Here is a 22,793-nt window from a genome sequence, read left to right as displayed (position 1 = left end):
TGTGTGCCTCAGTCCTCAAATTATTAATTGGTTTTATTATTATTATAATTATTTAAGTCTAGCAGTCCATGGTGCTTTCGAGAAAAAGGTGTGGTATAATTACTGGGTCAGGTGCATTGTTGAATTATTGTAATCTGATAAAGCCCTGGAACTAAAGATGCCAGAAAATCAGTGATGTGCCTGTACAGGAACATATTACTCATACTGGTCCAGTGTCATAGATCTTGTGATCACCAGGACACTGCATCTTTCAAATAAGCGTGTAGAGCATTCAACAGGTGGTCTCTTCTGTCCATGTGGAATAGACCACCTGTTATTAAACTAAAGTGTCAGAATAAATTGTGCATGTCCCACAGATAGGATTTTAGCCCACATCAAGACCTAGTAATCAGCTGGTGCTCAAATTTTGTCGCACTAATTTCAAATGTACTATGGTGCTCTGAATTATATTGACAAATTGCTTTGTCTTAAGACCAAAACATTGAATATATACTGCCCCTTACTACAAATCTTATCAAGCAACTTGCAATGTTATTTTGCCACAGAAATTACATACTCCAGTGCTTCTTCCTCTGCCGTATGTCGTTTCGACCTGCAGCTCCGTTGAGGCGAGCCAGGCCAACGAGCCATCGTCCAGGTCAATCAGACCACGTTCACCATTCGGTGGCCGGTGTTTGGGGCAACTGGTGACTGTGCTCCAGTCTGTGTTGGGTCCCCACACTCGCAGGAAGCGCTGTCCATGAGGCCCCACCTCTTCATCGCTACTCCATAGCGTCCGATGCCTGTCCTCAAGTGGTTGAGGGTTGTCCACCGCTTTCGGGGCAGGTCCTGGCCAGGGACGTCCATGGGGTCATCGATGTAATGGTATAGCCTAGATGGTTCCGCTGACTTCCACTGGTCTCTCCATCTCGTCTTGACCCAGGCGGCCTTAGAAGCGTTAGCCGGTGTTGTGCAGAGCAGCTCTTGGGCTTGCGTGGCAAAGGGGTGGCGTGACTTGAGGCACACTCGGCGTGGTGTCTCTGTGATGATCTGATGGATGAGGTGAGATTCACTGGTGTGTGCCTTTCGAGAGAGGACCAGCGTGGCTGCTTCTCGTCTGATGTTAGCTCGGGCGATGCCAGCGAGAACGGGCAGTTGGTTTACTGGGGTGGCTCGTAGGTATCCGGAGAAAGTCCGCAGGGCGCTGTTGAGGGTAGCATCCAGCTTCAGTGCTATATTCCATGTATAAGTTGATATAGGGAAATCCTAAATCCCCTTCTGACAATTCTCATTTAAGGAACAGTTTCCTTAATTGAAAGGATTCTTTTTGTAAAGTGATAATAACTAAATACAATAGACAGCTTTCAGAGACCAGGGCAAGTTTTTAAAAAAAATGCAGCAATATTTGATTGTTACTGTTATAATAACAGGGTTGACAATCAGAATTTGCAGTTCTTTATTGTACTTCTTGAAGTTTCCACTTAATGTTGCTACTCCTTAGCAAGGAATAAAACAGGACTTGAAATACAAATTGAAGATGGATACCTGCTGACTGGTCTCGAAGTGTCGCACAAGATACAATAAGCATAAGATGTGAATAACAATGAGGTGCAAGTTTTATGTGTATGAAGGAACTACAGATGCTGGTTTAAACTCAAGAGAGACGCACAAAATGCTGGAGTAACTCAACAGGACAGGCAGCACCCATTCCTGCTCTCCAAAGATGCTGCCTGTCCCACTGAGTTCAACATTTTGTGTCTATATTAGGTGCAAGATTTAATTTAATTTAGAGATAGTGTGGAAACTATCTAGTCTGCACCGACCAGCGACCCCTGTACACTAATGCTATCCCACACACTAGGGACAATTTACAATTTTTACCGAAGCAAATTAACCCGTATGTCTTTGGAATGTGGGAGGAAACCGGAGCATTTACAAACACCGTACAGACTGCACCCGTAGTCAGGATCAAACCAGGGCTGATGGCGCTGTAAGGCAACAACTCTTCCACTGCGCCATTGTGCTGCCCAAATTATTACAATTTAAAATTTGCTGGTTTTATATTCAAATGTTATGACCAAGTCACGTGACTTATAGCAAGTAATAACAGAAGTACAAATCCAAATGTTAGCTTAATGAGTTAAAAAATACAAATGTCACTAGATGGCACCATACATGACTACACTGCAAGCAGTGTGAATACACCATTCAAGTTTATTGAAAAATGAAAAAGAAATTTGTACATGTTAAATTATTTTTAAAATTCATAAAATGGTTTAAATTCAATTTAAAAGTTATGTACAAGAAATATCAACACAATACTCATGGGAATAAAAAAAAAAAAATCACCTTTCATCATGCAAAAAGCTCAAATTTGAACACAACTGGATAAGGGAAAAATACACCAGTTCTCCTCCATTGCAAAGATAACACATTTATTCCCATGTCCCATTAAAAGTGGAATCAGTCTTCCACAATTTTGTCACACGTGCCTCTATCGCTAAAATCATGTTTTATCGAATGCCATGGTGCAGCACGCTGGATTGAGCGGCTATGGCCATCTTTTTCTTCTTTGCTGGGTCCACCGCAAAGCATTTCCAGATGCGGATAGTTTCATCTGCAGCCACAGAGCACACTGTTGTTCCATCTGGACTTAAACACATATCCAGCACACGAGCCTGGTGTCCTACATTAGAAACAGGATACCTTGCATGAGACGACAACAACAACGCTACTTTGCAACATCTTAATCCAATTAACTGGAAAGTACAAATAACAACATGGCAGAGACAAGATCCAAATAATTTAAATTCTGTTTGAACTGCACTCAAATAACTATCTAATTACAGAAGGAATGAGATTAAGGGTTTGTGAAACATCTTAGACACTTTACGTTGTAAATGTTTAGCCTCCAGTGATTATATACGACGACTTGCTTGAATTTGTCACGAGCAATCCAGCTCCTCCAACTAAAGTCTATTGTCTTTGGTTTCTCTGAGGCCTCTACAAATCAGAGAGACCACCAATCACAGAAAAGGTGACCGCTGTGCTAAACACCTGCACTGTCTGCTCGGACCAGCTGGAGCTCCTGGTTACTAACAGTTTTAATTCTCCTTCCCATAATGGCCTCTGTCCTCAGATCCATCCACTGCCACAATTACGCCACTCACATGCAACTTCAGCCGACTAGAACCCAACAGCTTTAACACCATATTTTCCAATTTCAGGTAACCCCACCAACCTCTCCCCTCCTTAATGCACCCTTACACAGCTTTTGTTCCCCCCCCCCCCCCCCCCACATACTCCAGGTCCTCCCTGCCACTACCCCTCTCAGCCCTCCACTCCAGCTCTTCATTTCACTCCCACTGCCATCCTTATCAGATGGAGATTCCACCATTTGCAGCTGTTTGTCTTCCTTGAGCCAAGGTTACTTGCCGATCTCATCTGCCAATTGACCCTTCACTACCTCTTGCCCCACCCCTTCACCTACCAGTTATCTCCCCTGTACTCTACTCTGAAGGGCTCAGATCCCCAAAGTTATATCCATTTGCCTTCACAGATGTATTCAAGAGAGTTAGATATAGCTCTGAGGGCTAACGGAATCAAGGGATATGGGGAAGCAAAAACGGGGTACTGATTTGGATGATCAGCCGTGATTATATTGAATGGCGATGCTGGCTCAAAGGGTTGAATGGCCTACTCCTGCACCTACTTTATGTTTCTATGTTTCAGATGTGTCTGACGTTGATGCGTTCCTCCAGCAGATCGTTCTTTGCTCAAGATTTCAGCATTTGCAGTCTTGTGTGATCAACAGTCCAATTTCTACACTAAAATTCTTTCCTTTTGATAACATGTCCAGTTCACTTTAAATGTCACGATTGAATCTGTTCCTCAGCAGTGCAGTCCAAATCCCAGCTAATTGCCACACAAACTTTCCTTGTGCCACGCATAACCCAGTTTGCATTGGCGGCACCAAAATGGAGATAGTTGAAAACGTAAAATTCCTAGGAGTATCACCAACAACTTCTCCTGGATCTCCCATATTGAAGCAATGGCCAAGAAAGCACACCAGCGCCTCTACTGCCTTAGATGTTTGGCATGTCGCCAACAACTCCCTCCTTTTCCCCTCTACCATCGGGCAAATGGTATAGAAGTGCGAAAACACACACCTCCAGATTCAGGGACAGTTTCTTCCCAGCCATTATCAGGCAGTTGAACCATCCTACCGCAACTAGAGATCAGTTCTGACCTACTATTTACCTCATTTGTGACCCTCGGACTTTCTTTGATCAGACTTTAATAACTTGCATTAAAATGTATTCCCTCATCATGTATCTGTACACAGAATGGCTTGATTGTAATCATGAATTGTCTTTCCGCTGACTGACTAGCACACAAATGCTTTTCTCTGCACCTTGATACACGTGACAGTAAACTAAACTGAACATTTAAACTATCTAATTGGAACACTACAGGGAAAAACCCTCCAAAAATAAAATTTACTATATGCTAAGATTCTGGAAGGCATTTTAAACATTATTTCACATATTTGAAATTTGTACCTTTGAGCTCAGTGACTTTGGTAAAGTTTGGATATTTCCATATTATCAACTGATTCTGTGAAAAACCATGTCCTGACACCAATTCTTTGTACTCAGTTGACCAGACTATTGAACAGACCTTGAAAAAAACAAAAAGATTACAACCAGAATTTGTAGAAATTACATCAAGAAAATACCAAGCTAGCAGCTCAACCTAGCTTGTATTGCATTTTAAAATTATATTTTAAGGTTACTCAATTACTTGGCCCACGGTACACTGCCATCAGTTAGAAGGTACAGGAGCCTGAAGACTGCAACAACCAGGTTCAGGAATAGCTACTTCCCCACAGCCATCAGGCTATTAAACCTGGCTCAGACAAAACTGATTATTAACCAGTTATTTGCACTTTATCAGTTTATTTATTCATGTGTGTATATTTATATTATGGTATATGGACACACTGATCTGTTTTGTAGTAAAATGCCTACTATGTTCTGTGTGCTGAAGTAAAGCAAGAATTTAATTGTCCTATCAGGGACACATGACAATAAACTCACTTGACACTTGGAAGATTAATCTGGAATTTGTCCATGGCCATCAGCCAATAGATTCAATTGGGATGACCTTGCGCATGACCTTTGCCCATTCATCTAAGTAACACCTGGACATGGACATTGTTATCCATTCACTGTACAGTGAAATTCTGAAGTTCTAGCACAACTCAGAAGAACTTGTCTAAAGGGTCCCAATGCAAAACGTTACATCCATTTTCTCCAGTGATGCTGCCCGAGTTATACCAACATAGCGCCCATCTTTGATATAAAGCAGCTTTTGCAGTTTCGGTTTATTTCAGAAGATCTTAAAAGGGCCTGACCCACTATATGAGGTAATTCAAGAGTTCTCCCGAGTTTCCCCTAATTCAAACTTGGAGAATTACGGTAATAGCCGCTTGTAGGTACTCGGGGCTCTCGTGGACATTTTTCACCATGTTGAAAAAACTTCACGAGCTTACCGCGTTTCCTGAGTACCTGCCATTAGCGTTACGAGCAGCTAAGAGACGTCCCGAGGTCCAACGTACCCGCTACGTACTTACGAGTTTGTTTTTTTTTTTTTATAAACTCGGGAGAGCTCTTGGGTAAACTCGTATAGTGGGACAGGCCCTTTACATCACTTCCCTAGACAATCCTTGCCTGCAAGTTTGTATCAAGTCTCCAATTTTGTCTGCAACCCGCAGAAGGATTAAAACCCCAACTCCTTGTACATGGCATGCTTATCTAGATGCTGGGAAAATGGCACTAGCCATCTAGGCATTGAGAAGCAGAGACATAAATATAGATCATGAACAATTGAGGGACATTATCTAATTGAGTGCTATTGCAAGCCACATCCTTCGAATCTGAAAAATATCTATTTTCCATGCTATCACCATTTGTTCTTCTGAAGTCGTTTAACCAACCTGAGAATGAGTATCTACAGCATTCAAACACGATCCAGAATTGACATTCCAAAGGCGAATGAATCTGTCACTGGTGCCACCACCACTTGCAAGGATGTTTGCTTGCCAAGGACACCAGGCAATTGCCTAAAGGAAAAAAAAAAATTAAGATGCTATAGATTAAATTTCCTCTTGCGAAAACTCCTGCTGGGGCAGCAGTGTGGAAAATTATTTTCCAAGCAGTTTCTTTAACTACACCATTCAAGAGCAACAAATCAAGAATGCCTCTGCCTCTGAAAAGTAGCCACACATTGAATTGGAGACAGTACTAGCTGTAAGAGGTTGGACAAATCTGGATTATTTTCTCTGGTGTGGAGGCCGAGGAGGTGACTGACAGTAATTATGAGACAGTAGATGGTCTCTTTCCTGCGGTAATAGTATCACAAAGAAGGCAAGCGTTTAGGGGCAAGGGAGAGGGAAGATTGAAGGAGATTTACAAGGCTAAGTTTATTTTTATATAGAGGGAGGCAGGTGCCTGGAACAAAGAAGCAGATCAATAGCAATGATTAAGAATTTAAACATGAACAAGCAGGGAAAGGAGTATGGACCTTGTGTAGACATAGGATTTGTTTAAATTGGCATCATTGTTGCTGCAAACATTGCGAGCTAAAGGGCCTGTTCCTGCATGCATGTTCATATTTATCCCAATCCATAATTATTAGAATCAATTGCACATGAAAAATTGTACTGTTTGCTAGGCAATGATTTTTATACTTTGAAATTGTTTTCCTTTCAATTACTTTTCTAGTTGAGGATTAAAGCTGCCTTAAAAGCATAAAAACAGTATACAGAATATTTAGTCACCGATAGAATAATACAGTGAAACGACAGAGGAAAAAAAAGAGTATCCAATAAATTTGATGCTGAAATATTAGAACTCTTCTGCAGTGTCAAAGTTAAGGCCCTGCACACACTGCAAGACGAACTTCAAAAATTGAGACCTAGTTACAGAAATGACAAATTATATTTACTTTTAGTGATTGTGGTCAACTGTTAATGCAAGCAAAAGTATTCAGACTCTGGGAACAATGAGAGGGGATGCAGGAGGAGGGAATATGTTGATCTTTTAACAGTTGTAATTGGAGGATTACAACAGCATTGGCCAGATCCCAATATCACAATTTCGGTAGGGCTCCAATCATAGCAGACTGCTTTCGTGGCATCAAGGTTCACAAAACCTCCCTTTTGTTAACAGTGTCAGCAATTGAGATACTGACACTGATAACTATTTTGCTAAAATTTAGTGCTTTACACTCAATGATAAACATTCAATCCTGTAAAACAGGCTGTGATTTAGACCGTCGTCATTTGTTACAATAGTCCCCTACCTTAACAGCGCCCTGATGCTGCGTGAATGTATGTAATGGTTGGCACTCTGGATCATTCCCAGTAATGTTCGGCCATATATTCAGAAGGTTGTCATTGCCACCACTTGCAAGATACCTGCCATCAGGTGACCACGTCAAGCCACAGACTTCCTGTGTGTGTCCAGTCAGAGTAGATATGTGGTGTTCTGCAATACGGACATCATGATGATGTATTTTACCCACTCTGGAGCCACTAAATTAAGGAAAAAATGCAAAGACGTCAACCCTTTTGCAACTCAACATTTTCATCCAGTTTATTCCACTGGGCCTCAAGGAAGAACATTTTCAAACTTTGCACCACATCTAAATAAGCACGATTTCTTACCTGGATAGAATGTGACTGTTCCAGCTGAGGGCACCTACTCTTACAGTGTGACTCGCCATATTCCTCAGGCGTTTTCGACGCTCCACATCCCAAACCTTAAAACAAATATTTACTGTAACTCTGAAGTCGAAGCATGAAACACAGTAAACTCGGTGGACTTTCTACAGAAGATCATAGGCATTTTAACCACAGCATGTTGGTAGCATCATCCCAGTGGCTCAAAATATCTCCTGTAGGGAGTCCAATCTCAAAAGTACAAGTGGATGAATATAATGAGCATATCATGTCAGTGATTGAAATATAATAATAATAAATTTTATTGTCATTGCACATCAGTGCAACGAGATTTGGTATGCAGCTTCCAACTGATGTCAATAAACAAATAAATAAATAAATGGTGCGACATGACCACCTGAGGGAGACGGTCCAGGGGGGATGGGGGGGGCGCACTCAGCAGGGCCGGTTCAGAGCCACTATAGCTCTGGGAATGAAGCGAACAGTCCATTACAAGGGTGTGAGGAGTCTTTATGGATGCTGACGGCCTTCCTGAGGCACCGTGTGGTAGATGCCTTCCAAGGCTGGTAGCTGTGTCCCAATAATCCTCTGCGCTGTGTGTACGACGTGCTGAAGAGCTCTCCTCTCCGCCTCCGTGCAGCTGAGATACCACACAGAGATGCCACATGTTAATATGCTCTCTGTGGTGCAGCAGTAGAAGGTTGTCAACAGCTGTTGAGGCAGACCAGTCTTTTTTAATGTGCTCAGGAAGTACAGTCGTTGCTGTGCCTTCTTGACCAGCGCAACGGTGTTGGTGGACCATGTGAGGTCCTCTGAAATACGAGTGCCCAGAAACTTAAAGCTGGACACTCTCTCCACACTTTCCCCATAGATGGAGATTGGGGCATATTCTCCATTATGGGACCTCTTGAAGTCAATAATCAGCTCCTTGGTCTTGGAGGTGTTTAGTGACAAGTTGTTACATGCGCACCAGTCCGCCAGGTTCTCCACCTCCGCTCTGTAATTTGTTTCATCACCATCGGTGATCAGCCCAATCACTGTTGTGTCGTCTGCAAGCTTCACGATGGTGTCGAATGTAGGAACACAGTCGTGAGTGAAGAGTGAACTTATACTTAAAACAATTTGAACTTCCTAGTCAATTACAAAAGATGAATTAGAACCAGCATTCCTTTCATACCTGGACCTCTCCATTCCTAGTTCCAACTGCCAAATAGCTGCCTTCTTTTATCCAGGACACTGAAGCAATATAGTCCTCTTGATCCTCCAGTTGTACAAGTGGAAGAATATCCCCAGACTCAGCATGCCAGAGATACACATTATTTCCAAGTCCCACAGCCAGATAATTCAGTGAACTCCAGTCAATTAAATTCAGATCTAAAAAAATGGGATAAAAAGGGAAACATTTAAATACATACTCGCATACAAATTATTAAATGGCCACGTTAGATACTTGGGTAACGCCATTTTAAAAAGACACTCAAAGTATGATCATCATATCTACTGCTTCAAAGCAATAAAGTATTTAAATATGACAACTTACAGTAATCATTCCTGATCTCTGGAGCATCCAGAATTCTCTCGGGCATGGAGGGGATGTATCGGATGGGCTTCTTGGTGGAACTTGGTGTTGCTGACTGACTGTACAGAACTTTCAGATTATTCTGGTAACCTAAAGAAGAAACAGGGACTAAAACCACAGGAAATGATCGGAGGGCTCCCCTACCCAAAAAGGATGGAACTCCGACTGACAAAACCACAGAACAGAAGGATTCAAGGGATTGCTAACCAGCAGAATTTTAAGTTGAATCATCCAATTACAAGCAAATAATTTAATCCTCTGCACTGTTATTTTACAGGATAGTCTTGGGCAAGTCAGCCCCAATTATAGTCACCCTCTCCCTTCCACCCACCCCATTTCCCCAATAAAAAACTAGCTATGCATCAACTTAAGCTGTTATTAAAAACTATATAGGCATCACAGTGGGAAGCATTACCTAAAACAGTGCAACAGTCCTATATGGGTACAAAAACCCAAGCGGGTGACCCAGAATGCTCAATCAATGATTGTAAAAAAGATAAATAAAAATCAAGTTGGAAAGAAGTGCCATTCAATGCACACCATTCATGATTAAAAAACACTACTTGTGCATTCTTCCCAAAGCACAGAACAGGAATCACTGCAATTTGGAGTTTTGTTTACGTAGCACCTTTAACATTTCAAAAGCAATTTCATAAAGTCACCAGGACATATTAGGACCAGTGATCATCAGCAAAAAAACTACCAGTGGAACACAGTGGTTCAGGCAGCATTTGTGGCTGCAAGAGGTTGTTGCATGTTTTGGGTTGAGTCTATATTTGGACTGAGAATGTGAAGGGAAGGCCAGTATAAACAGGCGAAGGAGAGAGGCAGGGGAAGCTATAGGATCATTTACTAATCAGCAGCCTTTGAGGCTCCACTAATCACCTCCCAGCCTCTGATATCTCTGCTCCTCCCTCCCCAGTTTGTTCAGCTGATCAACCCCACCACACTTGGATCCATCCATTGCATGCCAGCTCCTACCCTCTATATTGTCCATCACCCCATGACACCCAGTCTTGATGCAAAACACAAGACACTCCTTTTGCCTCCACACCAAGAACAATAAAAAGGAACTAGCTTGTCTTTCACATTGTGTAGAAAGTAACTACAGATGGTGGTATATACCAAAGATGGACACAAGGTGCTGGGGTAACTCGGCTCAGGCAGCATCTCTGAAGAAAGGATGGGTGATACTTTGGGTCAGGGCTCTTCCTCAGACCTCTGAAGGGTCCTGATCCGAAAAGTCATTCATCCTTTTTCTCCAGAGATGCTGCCTGACCTGCTGAGTTACTCCAGCACTTTGTGTTTATCTTTAGTCTTTCACAATATTCAGCAGCAACCAACTCCATGTTAAGCAGTCCATTAGAAATACAAATATTTCTTAGCGACACCAGCAAGGATCAGCTGCAAACAGAAAAGAGTAAATGATTCGTCGATTAACCTTGATTAGAAAATGTAAATTAAAATACCTTCTGGTGCACAGAGTGGTTTCCCACTTAGTCGCAGAATTTTAGCCTGCTGGACATCATAACCATTCAGGTTTAAGGACCAGGACTTCTGCTGTTCCTTAAGATAAATATTGCAATTCATTAAAAGAATAGAGATGCAATTCTGCTTATTTACTCGTCATTTTTATTGACAAATTTCGTCATCTCTTGCTCTTATCAGGCACCCAATTTTAATAGAAGGTACACAAAAATGCTGGAGAAACTCAGCGGGTGCAGCAGCATCTATGGAGCGAAGGAAATAGATAACATTTCGGGCCGAAACCCTTCTTCAGTCTGATAGGGGGTGGCAGGGAGAAGGAAGGAAAAAAAGAGAGGAGGAGGAGCCCGAGAGCTGCGGGATGGGAGGAGACAGCTCGAGGGCTAAGGAAGGGGAGAAGACAGCAAGGGCTAACAAAATTGGGAGAATTCAATGTTCATACCCGCCGGATGCAGGCTCCCCAAGCGGAATACGAGGTGCTGTTCCTCCAATTTCCGGTGTTGCTCACTCTGGCAATGGAGGAGACCCAGGACAGAGAGGTCGGATTGGGAATGGGAGGGGGAGTTGAAAGTGCACCTTCGATTTTCCAGCATCTGCAGTTCCTTCTTGAACACCCAATTTTAATATATTCTTTTACCAAATACTTGTACATTTTCCTGACTAATTACATATCTATATAGTAATGTTAACATTCATAATCATTTACAGTTTGTAGACATTGGATATACTTAATCTAATAGAACTATTAAGATACTTGGATTCACTCGAGACCAGTTCACATTCAGAACTGATAAGACATTTCGGTATTTAGGAAAGTATGCATTTGATGTGTGAATTTACTCGTAGGAGGGTAATAAAGCCTCAAAAAGAAACGTTATAACCACATATGTAGCATATGTTCCTCTTGCTGAACAATCTTAAACAAAATGTCGATTTCTAAGTGGGCATAAAAAGGCAGTCTAAACAAAGGGAAATAATTTAGTTATTCAGCTTAGTTTGTGCTATCCAGTCAGCAAAGCCTATACGCGATAAAATCACAACATCCAGAATACAATACAGGTTTAAGTGCACAATAAAATCCAACTAAAGACAGTTTGAATGTCTTCAATGAGGTAGGTGGGTGGTGATCACTCTCTAGTTGGAAAAGATTATTCATTTTACTGATAACAGCTGGGAAGAAGCCATCCCTATTTATGAATAGATTTTCAAACCACCCAAATCATACAAGAAAGCACATTTCTCGTAGAATCTATGGTACTCACTTTCTTGGTTGGAGACTCATTTTCTTGGTCATTTTCTTTGGCAATCAAGAAATGTGCTACCTCCATTTGTGCTGCATTTCTGGTTGGAATATAACGGTCACCACCTACTTTTGAAGGCGTCCCCTGCACACGGGAAGACTTTGAAGATTTAGGGGTTTTGGTCCTGCCTGCAATTAAAACAAGGATCAATTAAATCAGCATCAGCACCCTTCTTTCTTCACAAAGATCTTGGGGAAGGGGGCATGTATGGGATGAGTTTCTTCCAAGAGTTTTGCGTCTAAAAAATTATATTTCTCCCCCTCTAGTAGGTCCCTCTCGGTCATGACTGACCATGCAAGCCTGGGCAATGTCATATGGAGGACAGGCTGTTGCTCATGCAGCACGTTCCCCCGCCCTTTGCTACCATGGGCCATGTTAATGCAATATTATTGATGTAATTTGAATGAATGAATAAGTTTATTTGCCAAATTATAATGAATTTGCCTTGGTGCTATGCCCACAAGTGACAAGACATACAGTGACAGTTAAGAATCCCACATAAAACATTAAACATTAATAATAAAACATTATTGTTCATTTGGGAGAGAAAAAAAAAGCATCATTCAGGAGGTGGAAGCCATTTGCCAAGAAAGCACACCAACACTGAGGGGTAACATGAGGGGGAACTTCTTTACTCAGAGAGTGGTAGCTGTGTGGAATGAGCTTCCAGTGAAGGTGGTGGAGGCAGGTTCGTTTTTATAATTTAAAAATAAATTGGATAGTTATATGGATGGGAAGGGAATGGAGGGTTATGGTCTGAGCGCAGGTATATGGGACTAGGGGAGATTATGTGTTCGGCACGGACTAGAAGGGTCGAGATGGCCTGTTTCCGTGCTGTAATTGTTATATGGTTTATATGGTTATATGGTTAACACGTCAATGTCCTTGGAATGCTGAGGAAGTTTGGCATGTCCGGCAAAGCTCTCACCAACTTGTACAGAAACACCGTGGAAAGCATATCAGGATGCATCACAGCATGATTTGGGAACAGCTCCATCCAAGACTGCAAGAAATTGCACAAGAATTGTGGGCGTAGCCCAGACCATCCATTGACTCAATTTACAGTTCACACTGCCTCAGTAAGGCAACCAGTATAATCAAGGTGGAGTCTCGCTCCCTTTTCTCCCCTCTCCCATCAGGGAAGAGGTACAGAAGTGCAAAAACACACACCTCCAGATTTTACCCAGCTGTTATCAGGCCACTGAACCATTCTACTACAACTAGAGAGCAGTTCTGTGCTACTATCTACCTTACTGGAGATCCTCAGACTTTCTCTAATCAAGCTTTACCTTGCATTAAATGCCGCTCCCTTATGCATCTTTACATTGCGCATGGTTCGATTGTAATCATGGATAGTCTTTCCACTGACCGACCGGATAGCACACAAACAGCTTTGTCACACATGACAATAAACTGAACTAAAGTACAGAATAAAGCATAAATGGCACGATAGTGTGCCAAGAAAAAGCATAAAGCACTTGATAGAGGTCTTTAAAATGATGAGAGGGATAGACAGAGTTGACGTGGATAAGCTTTTCCCATTGAGAGTAGGGAAGATTCAAACAAGTGGACATGACTTGAGAATTAAGGGACAGAAGTCTAGGGGTAACATGAGGGGGAACTTCTTTACTCAGAGAGTGGTAGCTGTGTGGAATGAGCTTCCAGTGGAAATGGTGGAGGCAGGTTCGATTTCATCATTTAAAATTAAATTGGATAGGTATATGGACGGGAAAGGAATGGAGGGTTATGGTCTGAGTGCAGGTAGATAGGACGAGGGGAAAATAAGTGTTCGGCACGGACATGAAGGGCCGAGATGGCCTGTTTCCGTGCTGTAATTGTTATATGGTTATATCGAAATAATGCACAAAATTAACCCAGACTTAAAGAACTATATTTGTACTGTTGAATTACCTACTGTTTATCAATCCAAAATTTCAAACATTTAACATGCAAACATTAAGCTATAATAATTACATGTTGATCCAGTTACCTGGTGTTCTGCCCGGTGTCACCACCTTGGATGTGTTCAGCGACCGGTTTGTCGTTTTCATTGGTGATAAGCCGCTAATATTAGCTGCAGTAGATAAAGACCCAGTAACACCATTGTTTTCCTTTGCTTTCTTCTGCCACCTGGCTAGAGGCCCATTTGTTATAGGTGCATCCAACTTCAGGAGATTATTAATGTCACTCTCAAAAGTGAAGTGAGACATTCTGTTCACACCTACAAGACATCAGCAGATGATCAACAAGTAATTCAGTCATACATCTGTCAATTCAATTGTTGCAAATTAATTAGATTAGTTAGCATATTGAACAAGTTTAGGGGATGCCAGCGTGCAATGAAATGGAAGACAATTTACCTCCAAAACCCTGTCCAAAACACAAAAGCACTTGTTTACATAAATACCTTCTCATTCATTATATCTTTACATTTCATTACAAGACTACTGTGTTGGAGCTCCGATCGCAGAGGCCTGCTCTAACATTGTGGAGCTACTAACCATGGGCGCGGCACGGACTTTACCATCGTGGAGCTGCCCACTACCTTCGCCGAGGAAGTGGTGCCCCGACCGCAGGGTCTGTGGACTTGGCATCGCAAACCACTGTCAGCGGCCAATTCCGGAATTCCGAGTGTTCCGATCCATCCCGATGGAGGGTTTATGGTCCCGACCACGGATGAACAAGGGAGGAGGTATGACGGAACTTTTGTGAACCACAGTGAAGAATGCAGAGGTGGATGTTTGCGTTGGATTTTATTGTGTGTTCTTTTTCTCAACTGTATCGCTGCATGGCAAATTCATCTCACTGTACCTTGGTTGGTGATGTGACGAATAAATTTGACTTTGACATTGGAGCTTCCATTATCCCGGCGAGAGGGCCTGTACATCAGGCCACCCGTAGCGACGACTGCAGAGGGTTCAGGGCCCCGACCATCAGGTCCACAGAACGAGGAAGACTGACTGAACTTTTGTGCCATCCATCACAGCGGGAAGTGCTGGTCCCACTGTGGTTGATGTTTAATGTTTTGTGTTTAAGTTCCGTTGTGTATTGTGTTCTTTTTTTCTTGCTGGGAGAGGACTGCTGATCCACCCAGCTTACCCTTGAGCAAAACGGCAAAATGCAGATGGCACCACGCAACCTCGATTGGAGTGAAAGCCATGTAATGCATCGTATTTACTCAAGACTTCTTCACAGAAATTGGGGACCTAGTGAAAGTTAATTAATAACAATATATTTTATTGTATGTGCAGTTTACAATAAATTAAATTGTTATTGATTACAATATGTTAGAATCAACTAAAATGTTTACTGTGAAGAAAGGTACGGAAGCTAGCGAGTTCAGGAACAGTTTATGAAGATCATAAAGGTGGCCAACTCACTGAGGCCAGACTATGTTTATTCTGGCAGATAATGAAAAAGGAGATCGCCAAAGATATGGCAGAGATTTTCAATCGCATTAGCCACAGGCTAGATAGCGGAGGGCCAATCTTATGCTGTTAAGAAAAGCGGCAAAAAGTCTTGGAACTACAGGTCCATGAGCCTTGTACCAGTGGTGGGAAAATTACTGGAAGGAATTCTGTGAGACAGGATTTATTGTCATTTCTAAAGACAAGGCATTAAGGACCATAAACATAGGTTTTTTTGGAGAGCGATAATGTCTCATATTTACATTTTCTTTTGAAGAGATTATTTAATGGGATTGACAAGGGCAGGGCAGTGGATCTTTCTGTAGGACTTTAGGCTCAATCTCTGACAACGTACGAGGTAATTCAAGAGTTCTCCCGAGTTTCCCCCGATTCGAACTCAGAGAATTACGGTAATAGCCACTCGTAGGTACTCGGGGCTCTCGTGGACATTTTTCAACATGTTGAAAAATGTTCACGAGCTTACCACGTTTCCCCGAGTACCTGCCATTAGCGTTACGAGCCGCTAAGAGACGTCCCGAGCTCCGACATACCCACTACGTACTTACCACTAGTTGGATTTTTTATTTTTTTAAACTCGGGAGTGCTCTTGAATTACCTCGTATAGTGGGACAGGCCCTTTAAGTGACAATGTCACAAATGCAGAACAGCAACATTTATTGTGAATAAACAATAACAAACTCCACTAGAATGTGAATGAAATGCAGAGACAGGACATGGATGATTGATAATGAGATTTAGTGTATGTATTCTTTAAAATAAATACATTTAGGGGGTCCATGGTGGAATTCAGATACATTAAACAAAACTTCAAATATGCAAACATGAAGATCAAAGCAAGAGATTATAGAGCAACAAGTTATTTCATGTCAATCCTTTCATGGTTTATTTTACAGACCATGCTTAACTGAATAGGACAACTCGGTATTGCAATAATTTCATTACAGTATTTCTGTCCAAGCCCACAATATTCTTTGCGAAAAACAGATCTATCTAATCTGTTAAGCAACCCTTGCATCTCAATACAATTTGTCGAATCTAAAAATATATTTTTAGTTTGAGGAATGAATAGTTTGCACATTTTGCATCTACCAATATGCAAAACATATCAAGTACATTTATCAAATCTAATTTGGAACTTGAGATTCAATGTTGGAAACTGGATCTTTTTAAAATATACACAAAGTGCTTTAAATCCTTTACATTCAAACTCTTAATACAAGTGTTCAATTATTTTCTCAACGTTGTACACTAAAGATTGGTGCAGGCCAGACATTTATTTCACATGTTGATGGATCGTTTATAAGCCAAGAGCTTAGATCAGTAGCCGGAGCCATAAATAATTGAATGTAGTTTTGTACCAAATGTGTTTTCCCTCCCTCAAAGTCATCAGCATATGAAATTGAAATTCAGGAAAGGAAACATGAGGGACCATGCAACATTGACTTGATGGCAATGGAGAGTCAACAGCTTCAGGTTCCCAGGAGCAAATTTCTGATGATCTGTTCTGGACCCAACACATTGATGCAAACACAAAGGAAGCACACCAACACTTCAAATTCCAATGAGGTGCGAGGAGACCAAAAACCAGCATGTAACCAAATACTCGTTCAAACATCTACAAGTATATCATGGTTGAGAGCATACCATCAGTTGGTTCAGAAATTCAAAAGTTCAAGAATGAAGGAGGCTGTAGAAAGTGGTGGACATTGACCAGTCCATTAAGGGTACTGAACACAGGGGGAAGCACCACCTCAAAGATCCACACTATTCACACCCATCCTTTTTCTCCAGAGATGCTGCCAGACTTAAGACTTGCTTTCACCCCAAAAGATGCCAGTTACTCCAGCATTTTGTCTATCTTCACTATAAACCAACATCTGCATTGCTTTCTACAAGTTCAAGTGAGTTTATTGTCATGTGTCCCTGATAGGACAGTGAAATTCTTACTTTGCTTCAGCACACAGAACATAGTAGGCATAGTAACAATCCCCACTCCTCCGGCCATGCTATTCTTGCAGCTACCTTCTAAAAATTGGTACAAATTGGTTCATAACAGCTTCCTCCCATCAATTAATCAGGTTCATGAATGACCCAGTACAACTCTACCAAACTATTATAGACTTTACCTTTACTTTCCACCAGGTACTTTACTAGTCCACCAGGGACTATACTGGAAGTTGGACAATTTTTTTTTACAATTACCAAGCCAATTAATCTACAAACCTGCCCGTCTTTGGAATGTAGGAGGGAAACCAAAGGTCTCGGAGAAACCCACAGGTCACGGGGAGAAGGTACAAACTCCATACAGACAGCACCCGTAGTCGGAATCGAACACGGGTCTCCGGTGCTGCATTTTGCTGTAAGGCAGCAATTCTACCGCTGCTCCACCATGGCCACGGTGTCATAGAAACATAAAAATTAGGTGCAGGAGTAGGCCATTCGGCCCTTCGAGCCTGCACCGCCATTCAATATGATCATGGCTGATCATCCAACTCAGTATCCCGTACCTGCCTTCTCTCCATACCCCCTGATCCCCTTAGCCACATCTAACTCCCTCTTAAATATAGCCAATGAACTGGCCTCAACTACCCTCTGTGGCAGAGAGTTCCAGAGATTCACCACTCTGTGTGTGAATTTCATTTACACGGTCATGGTTGCTTCATGTACTTTGGTATTTGCACTATCATGATTTATTTTTAAATTATTGTACATTTACTTTTGTTGTTTGTGCATCTAATGTGGCCAGAAAGCTGATGGAATTAAAAATGTTACATATCACAAACAGTTTGACTCTCAAATTAAACAAAGACACAAGTACGGGGCGGCAGTGATGCAGCAGTAGAGCTGCTGCCTTATAGAGCCAGGGCAGTGGAGGCCGGTTCTCTGGGTACTTTAGAGAGAGCTCGATAGGGATCTTAAAGAAAGCGTAGTCAGAGGATATAGGGAAAAGGCAGGAGCGGAGTACTGATTGGGGATGATAAGCCATGATCACATTGAATGGTGGTGCTGGTTCGAAGGGCCGCACCTATTGTCTATTGAATTGAGGGATACAGAGCACATGCAGGCAGAAGGGATTAGTTTAAGAAGGCACAGACTGCACTGAAGAGTCTGTTCCTGTGATGTACTGTTATACACTGCAAGCCCTGACAAACTCTTCACTCAAATTTCACAAAATTAAAAGATCCTTTAGCAGCTCTACAACTGTGGCCACTCAAGTAAATCCGTTCAGATTCTTCCTACAAAACTGAATCATTTCATATCTACTCCAGTTACAGTTCGTCTGGACAATCATCGTCTCCATCTCATAGCAACCACTGAACTACATCTCAAGTAGATTATTTACTCCAACATTATGATGTCCAACCAAAGCTAAACCATAAACTCTAACCTTATGCAATTGCGCATTGGGGCAGCTTATCAAAAGCCTTCGGATAATGTATCACCCACCACTCATCAGATCCACTTTGCTTTATTCATAAAGCTAGTCAGCTCAAGAGGAACAATGATAAAGGTTCAAAGGTCAGTTTATTGTCACATGTGCCAATTAAGGTATGGTGAAACTCAAATTATCATAGACCCATACTAAAAAAAGCACCAAGACACACAACTACATAAATGTTAATATACAAATCCACCACAGCGGATTCCCCACAATCCTGACTGATGGAAGGCAATAAAGTCCAATCTTCTTCCTCATTTATTCTCCCAGTCGGGCAGTCGAACCATCTGTAGTTGGTGCGATCGAAGCTCCCCGCATCGTCAAATGATCAGTGATATAGTAAGGCGACACACATATTGTGGGAAAATCTCAGTGATGCACATCACCTTTACAAACAATGGAACTCCCAGCTGGTCTCCCATTCAGTACTAAGGCTAGGGCATACTTAATTTCTAAGCTGTAACACATCCAGAAGAGAAAAGAACCAAAGCTACTCTGCCATTTCTATTCTACAAATTCTGAAGCATTGAACATGATTTTTATTTTAAAAAGGACTGTTCATAAGAATTGTTTCAATGCTTAATCTCTCGCCTCTTCCACAATATCAGTGAAAATCTGTCATTTAATCTACTGGGATTACATTTGTAACTGCCAAATTTGTCTTTCTGCAAAAATCAAAAACACTTTCTGCAGACACCTCAAAACACTAGGGTCTGAAGAAGGGCCCCAATCCAAAACATCACCATTCTTTTCCTTTAGAGATGCTGTCAGACCCACTGAACGTCTCCAGCACTTTGTGTCTATAGGGTGGTTGTATTTAAGGTCATCGGGTCAAAGGACGTGACGCACGGAGCAGCTCAATCCATGTGGAGGACATGGGAGCCTTGGTTAACACACGGAACGCGTACTTTCTTTCCTGTTAAAAACCGCCGAAATGATCATTTTTTTGCGCTGTAAATGATTGTGGGTGCTGTCATTGAAAGTGGGAAGGTATCATGTTTAAACTGGGGTTATCTCATGGTGTAGCTTCTTTTACAATCTGCGACTAATAGCCGCATTCATTGTCGTGTCCAGAGAGATAGCACCATCTCGATAAGCCTTCACTAAATAAAGCAAACTCAAAGTCAGAGCAATTTGATTGCAATATTGTGGGGGGTTTTTTTTGGGTGACTGAGCGCTCAGAACCAAATGCTCTAGTATCTTTGCTCTGAACCCAAGCACCAAGGTGTAAGCGGCCGAAGTAGCACATCCCTCAGGACAGCCCCCACTCTCCCCCCCAGGGTCAGCGCTGTCCAGCTGTGGCTGCCCTCCGCCCCGTTCTCCCCTTGTGTGTCGCACTATCAGGGGCTGTGGGTCGGCAGCGCCCACACAAGGGGCCGGGGCTCTGGGCAACGTCAGCTGCAGCAAGAGTTGGGGACGGTCTGCTCCCTCCGCACACCCAGAGTCACTGACCACGCTGCACCAGATCCCCGTACTCCAGTTGGCGTTGCGTGGCAACAGTGCAGGTCACTAGTCGTGACCTCGACTACGTGCAACCTCCCTATATTCAGTTAAACCTCATCGACAGTCCTTTGTTTCTATACGAGGGAACGATTGCCAAATTCACAGTAGAGTTTTATGGGTCGACAAAAATGCTGGAGAAACTCAGTGGGTGCGGCAGCATCTATGGAGCGAAGGAAATAGGCAACGTTTCGGCCCAAAACGTTGCCCATTTCCTTCGCTCCATACATGCTGCCGCACCCGCTGCGTTTCTCCAGCATTTTTGTCTACCTTCGATTTTCCAGCATCTGCAGCTGCTTCTTCAAGAGTTTTATGGGATCTCAGTCCCCTTATATTTTCCCTCACAACAATTATTACAATTAAATACACATTCTCAACACAGATAAAAGTATAGTATGGGAACAGGCCTTTCTGCCCACTGTCTTGGCCAAACTCAACTAATATCATCTCCCTGCACATGATCCACACCCTTCCATTCCCTGCACATCAAAAGGGCACTCAAACACCACTATTGCACCTGCCTCCAGTATCGTGGACCATTTCCCCATGGTGTCTCCTATAAGATCTTATGCATTCCAAAAAGATAAGAAATTGGCACAGCACCCCTTCCACTTTATTTCAGCGGACTTATCTGCCCTGGTTAGCATATCCAGCCTTTATTATTATTAGTTTAGATATACAGCATGGAAACAGGCCTTTCGGCCCACCCACTTCCAACCTTTGAACACCAGAGATAGGCACAAAATGCTCGAAATCAGTAGGTCAGGCAGCATCTCTGGAGAAAGAAATAGGTGACCTTTCTTCTTCAAACAGTCAGGAAAGAGGGAAATGAGAGATATTAGAATATACATAGGGCAAATGAATGAAAGATATGCAAAAAGACAAATCAAAGCCAGCAACAATGACCAAGGAAAGGTGGAGCCAACAATGGTCCATTGTTGACTTTGGGGGAAGGTGATAACAAGTCAGAGGTCAATGTGGGCTTCGCAGAGGGAGGATTGCTGTTGGAGCCACCTCTGGGGGTCAGGAGTTATGGGGAGAAGGCAGGAGAACATGGTTAGGATGGAGAGATAATCAGCCACGATTGAATGGCGGAGTAGATTTGATGGGTCGAATGGCCTAATTCTACTCCGATCACTGATGATTGATAGTCCCGTTCAATTTGTGTACCTTCGATTTTCCAGCATAGAAACATAGAAAATAGGTGCAGGAGTAGGCCATTCAGCCCTGCACCGCCATTCAATATGATCATGGCTGATCATCCAACTCAGTATCCTGTACCTGCCTTCTCTCCATACCTTTAGCCACAAGGGCCACATCTAACTCCCTCTTAAATATAGCCAATGAACTGGCCTCAACTACCTTCTAGAATTCCAGAGACTCGCCACTTTCTGTGTGAAAAATGTTTTCCTGCAGTTCCTTCTTAAACACAATCATAAACAAGAGCGTTTTATTGTCATACGTCTCAAAGAGAACAATGCCATTCTTACTTGCAAACTAGATTCCCCCCCATCCCGAAGCCTTTCAACTTGCAGCTACATCGACCCTGTAAACCACATTGCAGCTACATCGACCCTGTAAACCACATTGCAGCTACATCGACCCTGTAAACCACATTGCAGCTACATCGACACCGTAAACCACATTCAGCGCTTGTATTTGCATTTCTCCAACACAGGCGCTGCTATCTCACCGGCTCTGTGAAGCGTCTGTCCGCGTCTCGAACCTCCAGCCGGTCTGGAAGCAAAATGGCGGCGCCGACAGATTTAAATCCCAGTCTCCAACTGGCGCCTCTCGCCCATTGGCCGCTTTGAATAACAACAGCCGTCCCATTAGACGAACCGCGCTGCCTGCCGGGTTGAAGCTGCAGGAGGCGGCGGCCATGATTGATCAAGTCAACAGTAAACTCTTCTGCTGACTGACTGTGGTGTGAGTGAAGGTTACTTAAAACATGTGAATTCTTATGTGAATTGCCAGGAATATTAAAATGTACAAGTGGAGGTAAGAAATAAAAGTAAGACCAGGGTGAACCAAGAAAACGGAAATGCTGGAAACACTGATTAGGAACAGTTGAAGGTGTATATGGTAAATTCTTAATCAGCACAGCAGAGGAGGAGCCCCTCAGATATTTACAGTTTTCTTTGTTTAATCCACATTAGGAATCTACAATGGCACAGGAATCCACAGTGGTACAGCTGGTAGAGATGCAGCCTTGCTTTTGATTCTGGCCTGTATGGAGTTTGTACATTCTAACTGCTACTGTGTGGGTTTCACAAGTTGTAGGAGTAGAATTAGTCTATTCAGCCCATCAAGTCTACTCCGCCATTCAATCATGGCT

General features: G+C 42.5%; 1 protein-coding gene across 1 annotated transcript; it reads right to left on the bottom strand.

Moving 5' to 3' along the window:
* Positions 1-2,173: 2,173 nt before the first annotated feature.
* Positions 2,174-22,280, bottom strand: cdc20 (cell division cycle 20 homolog). The gene is made up of 11 exons (XM_055641502.1): positions 22,149-22,280; positions 14,079-14,309; positions 12,050-12,216; positions 10,772-10,868; positions 9,264-9,392; positions 8,901-9,097; positions 7,709-7,803; positions 7,345-7,576; positions 5,978-6,103; positions 4,542-4,659; positions 2,174-2,665 (listed from the first exon to the last, which is right to left on the bottom strand). Exons 2-11 carry the CDS (start codon positions 14,296-14,298, stop codon positions 2,493-2,495), a joined length of 1,554 nt encoding a protein of 517 aa, XP_055497477.1. The 5' UTR covers positions 14,299-14,309; positions 22,149-22,280; the 3' UTR covers positions 2,174-2,492.
* Positions 22,281-22,793: the final 513 nt, after the last annotated feature.

The sequence above is a fragment of the Leucoraja erinacea genome, chromosome 10 (assembly GCF_028641065.1).
Source record: "Leucoraja erinacea ecotype New England chromosome 10, Leri_hhj_1, whole genome shotgun sequence".
In the NCBI taxonomy this organism is placed as follows: domain Eukaryota; kingdom Metazoa; phylum Chordata; class Chondrichthyes; order Rajiformes; family Rajidae; genus Leucoraja; species Leucoraja erinaceus.
Note: the sequence above shows the minus strand (reverse complement) of the source record. Positions and strands in the feature narration are given on the sequence as shown.

Excerpts from the sequence above, each read along its gene's own strand:
- cdc20 (XM_055641502.1), bottom strand. The coding sequence starts at position 14,298 with ATGTCTCACTTCACTTTTGAGAGTGACATTAATAATCTCCTGAAGTTG. Across the intron at positions 12,217-14,078 it reads GACACCGGGCAGAACACCAG|GCAGGACCAAAACCCCTAAA; the intron begins GTAACTGGATCA and ends TTTTAATTGCAG. Across the intron at positions 7,577-7,708 it reads AACAGTCACATTCTATCCAG|TGGCTCCAGAGTGGGTAAAA; the intron begins GTAAGAAATCGT and ends TCCTTAATTTAG.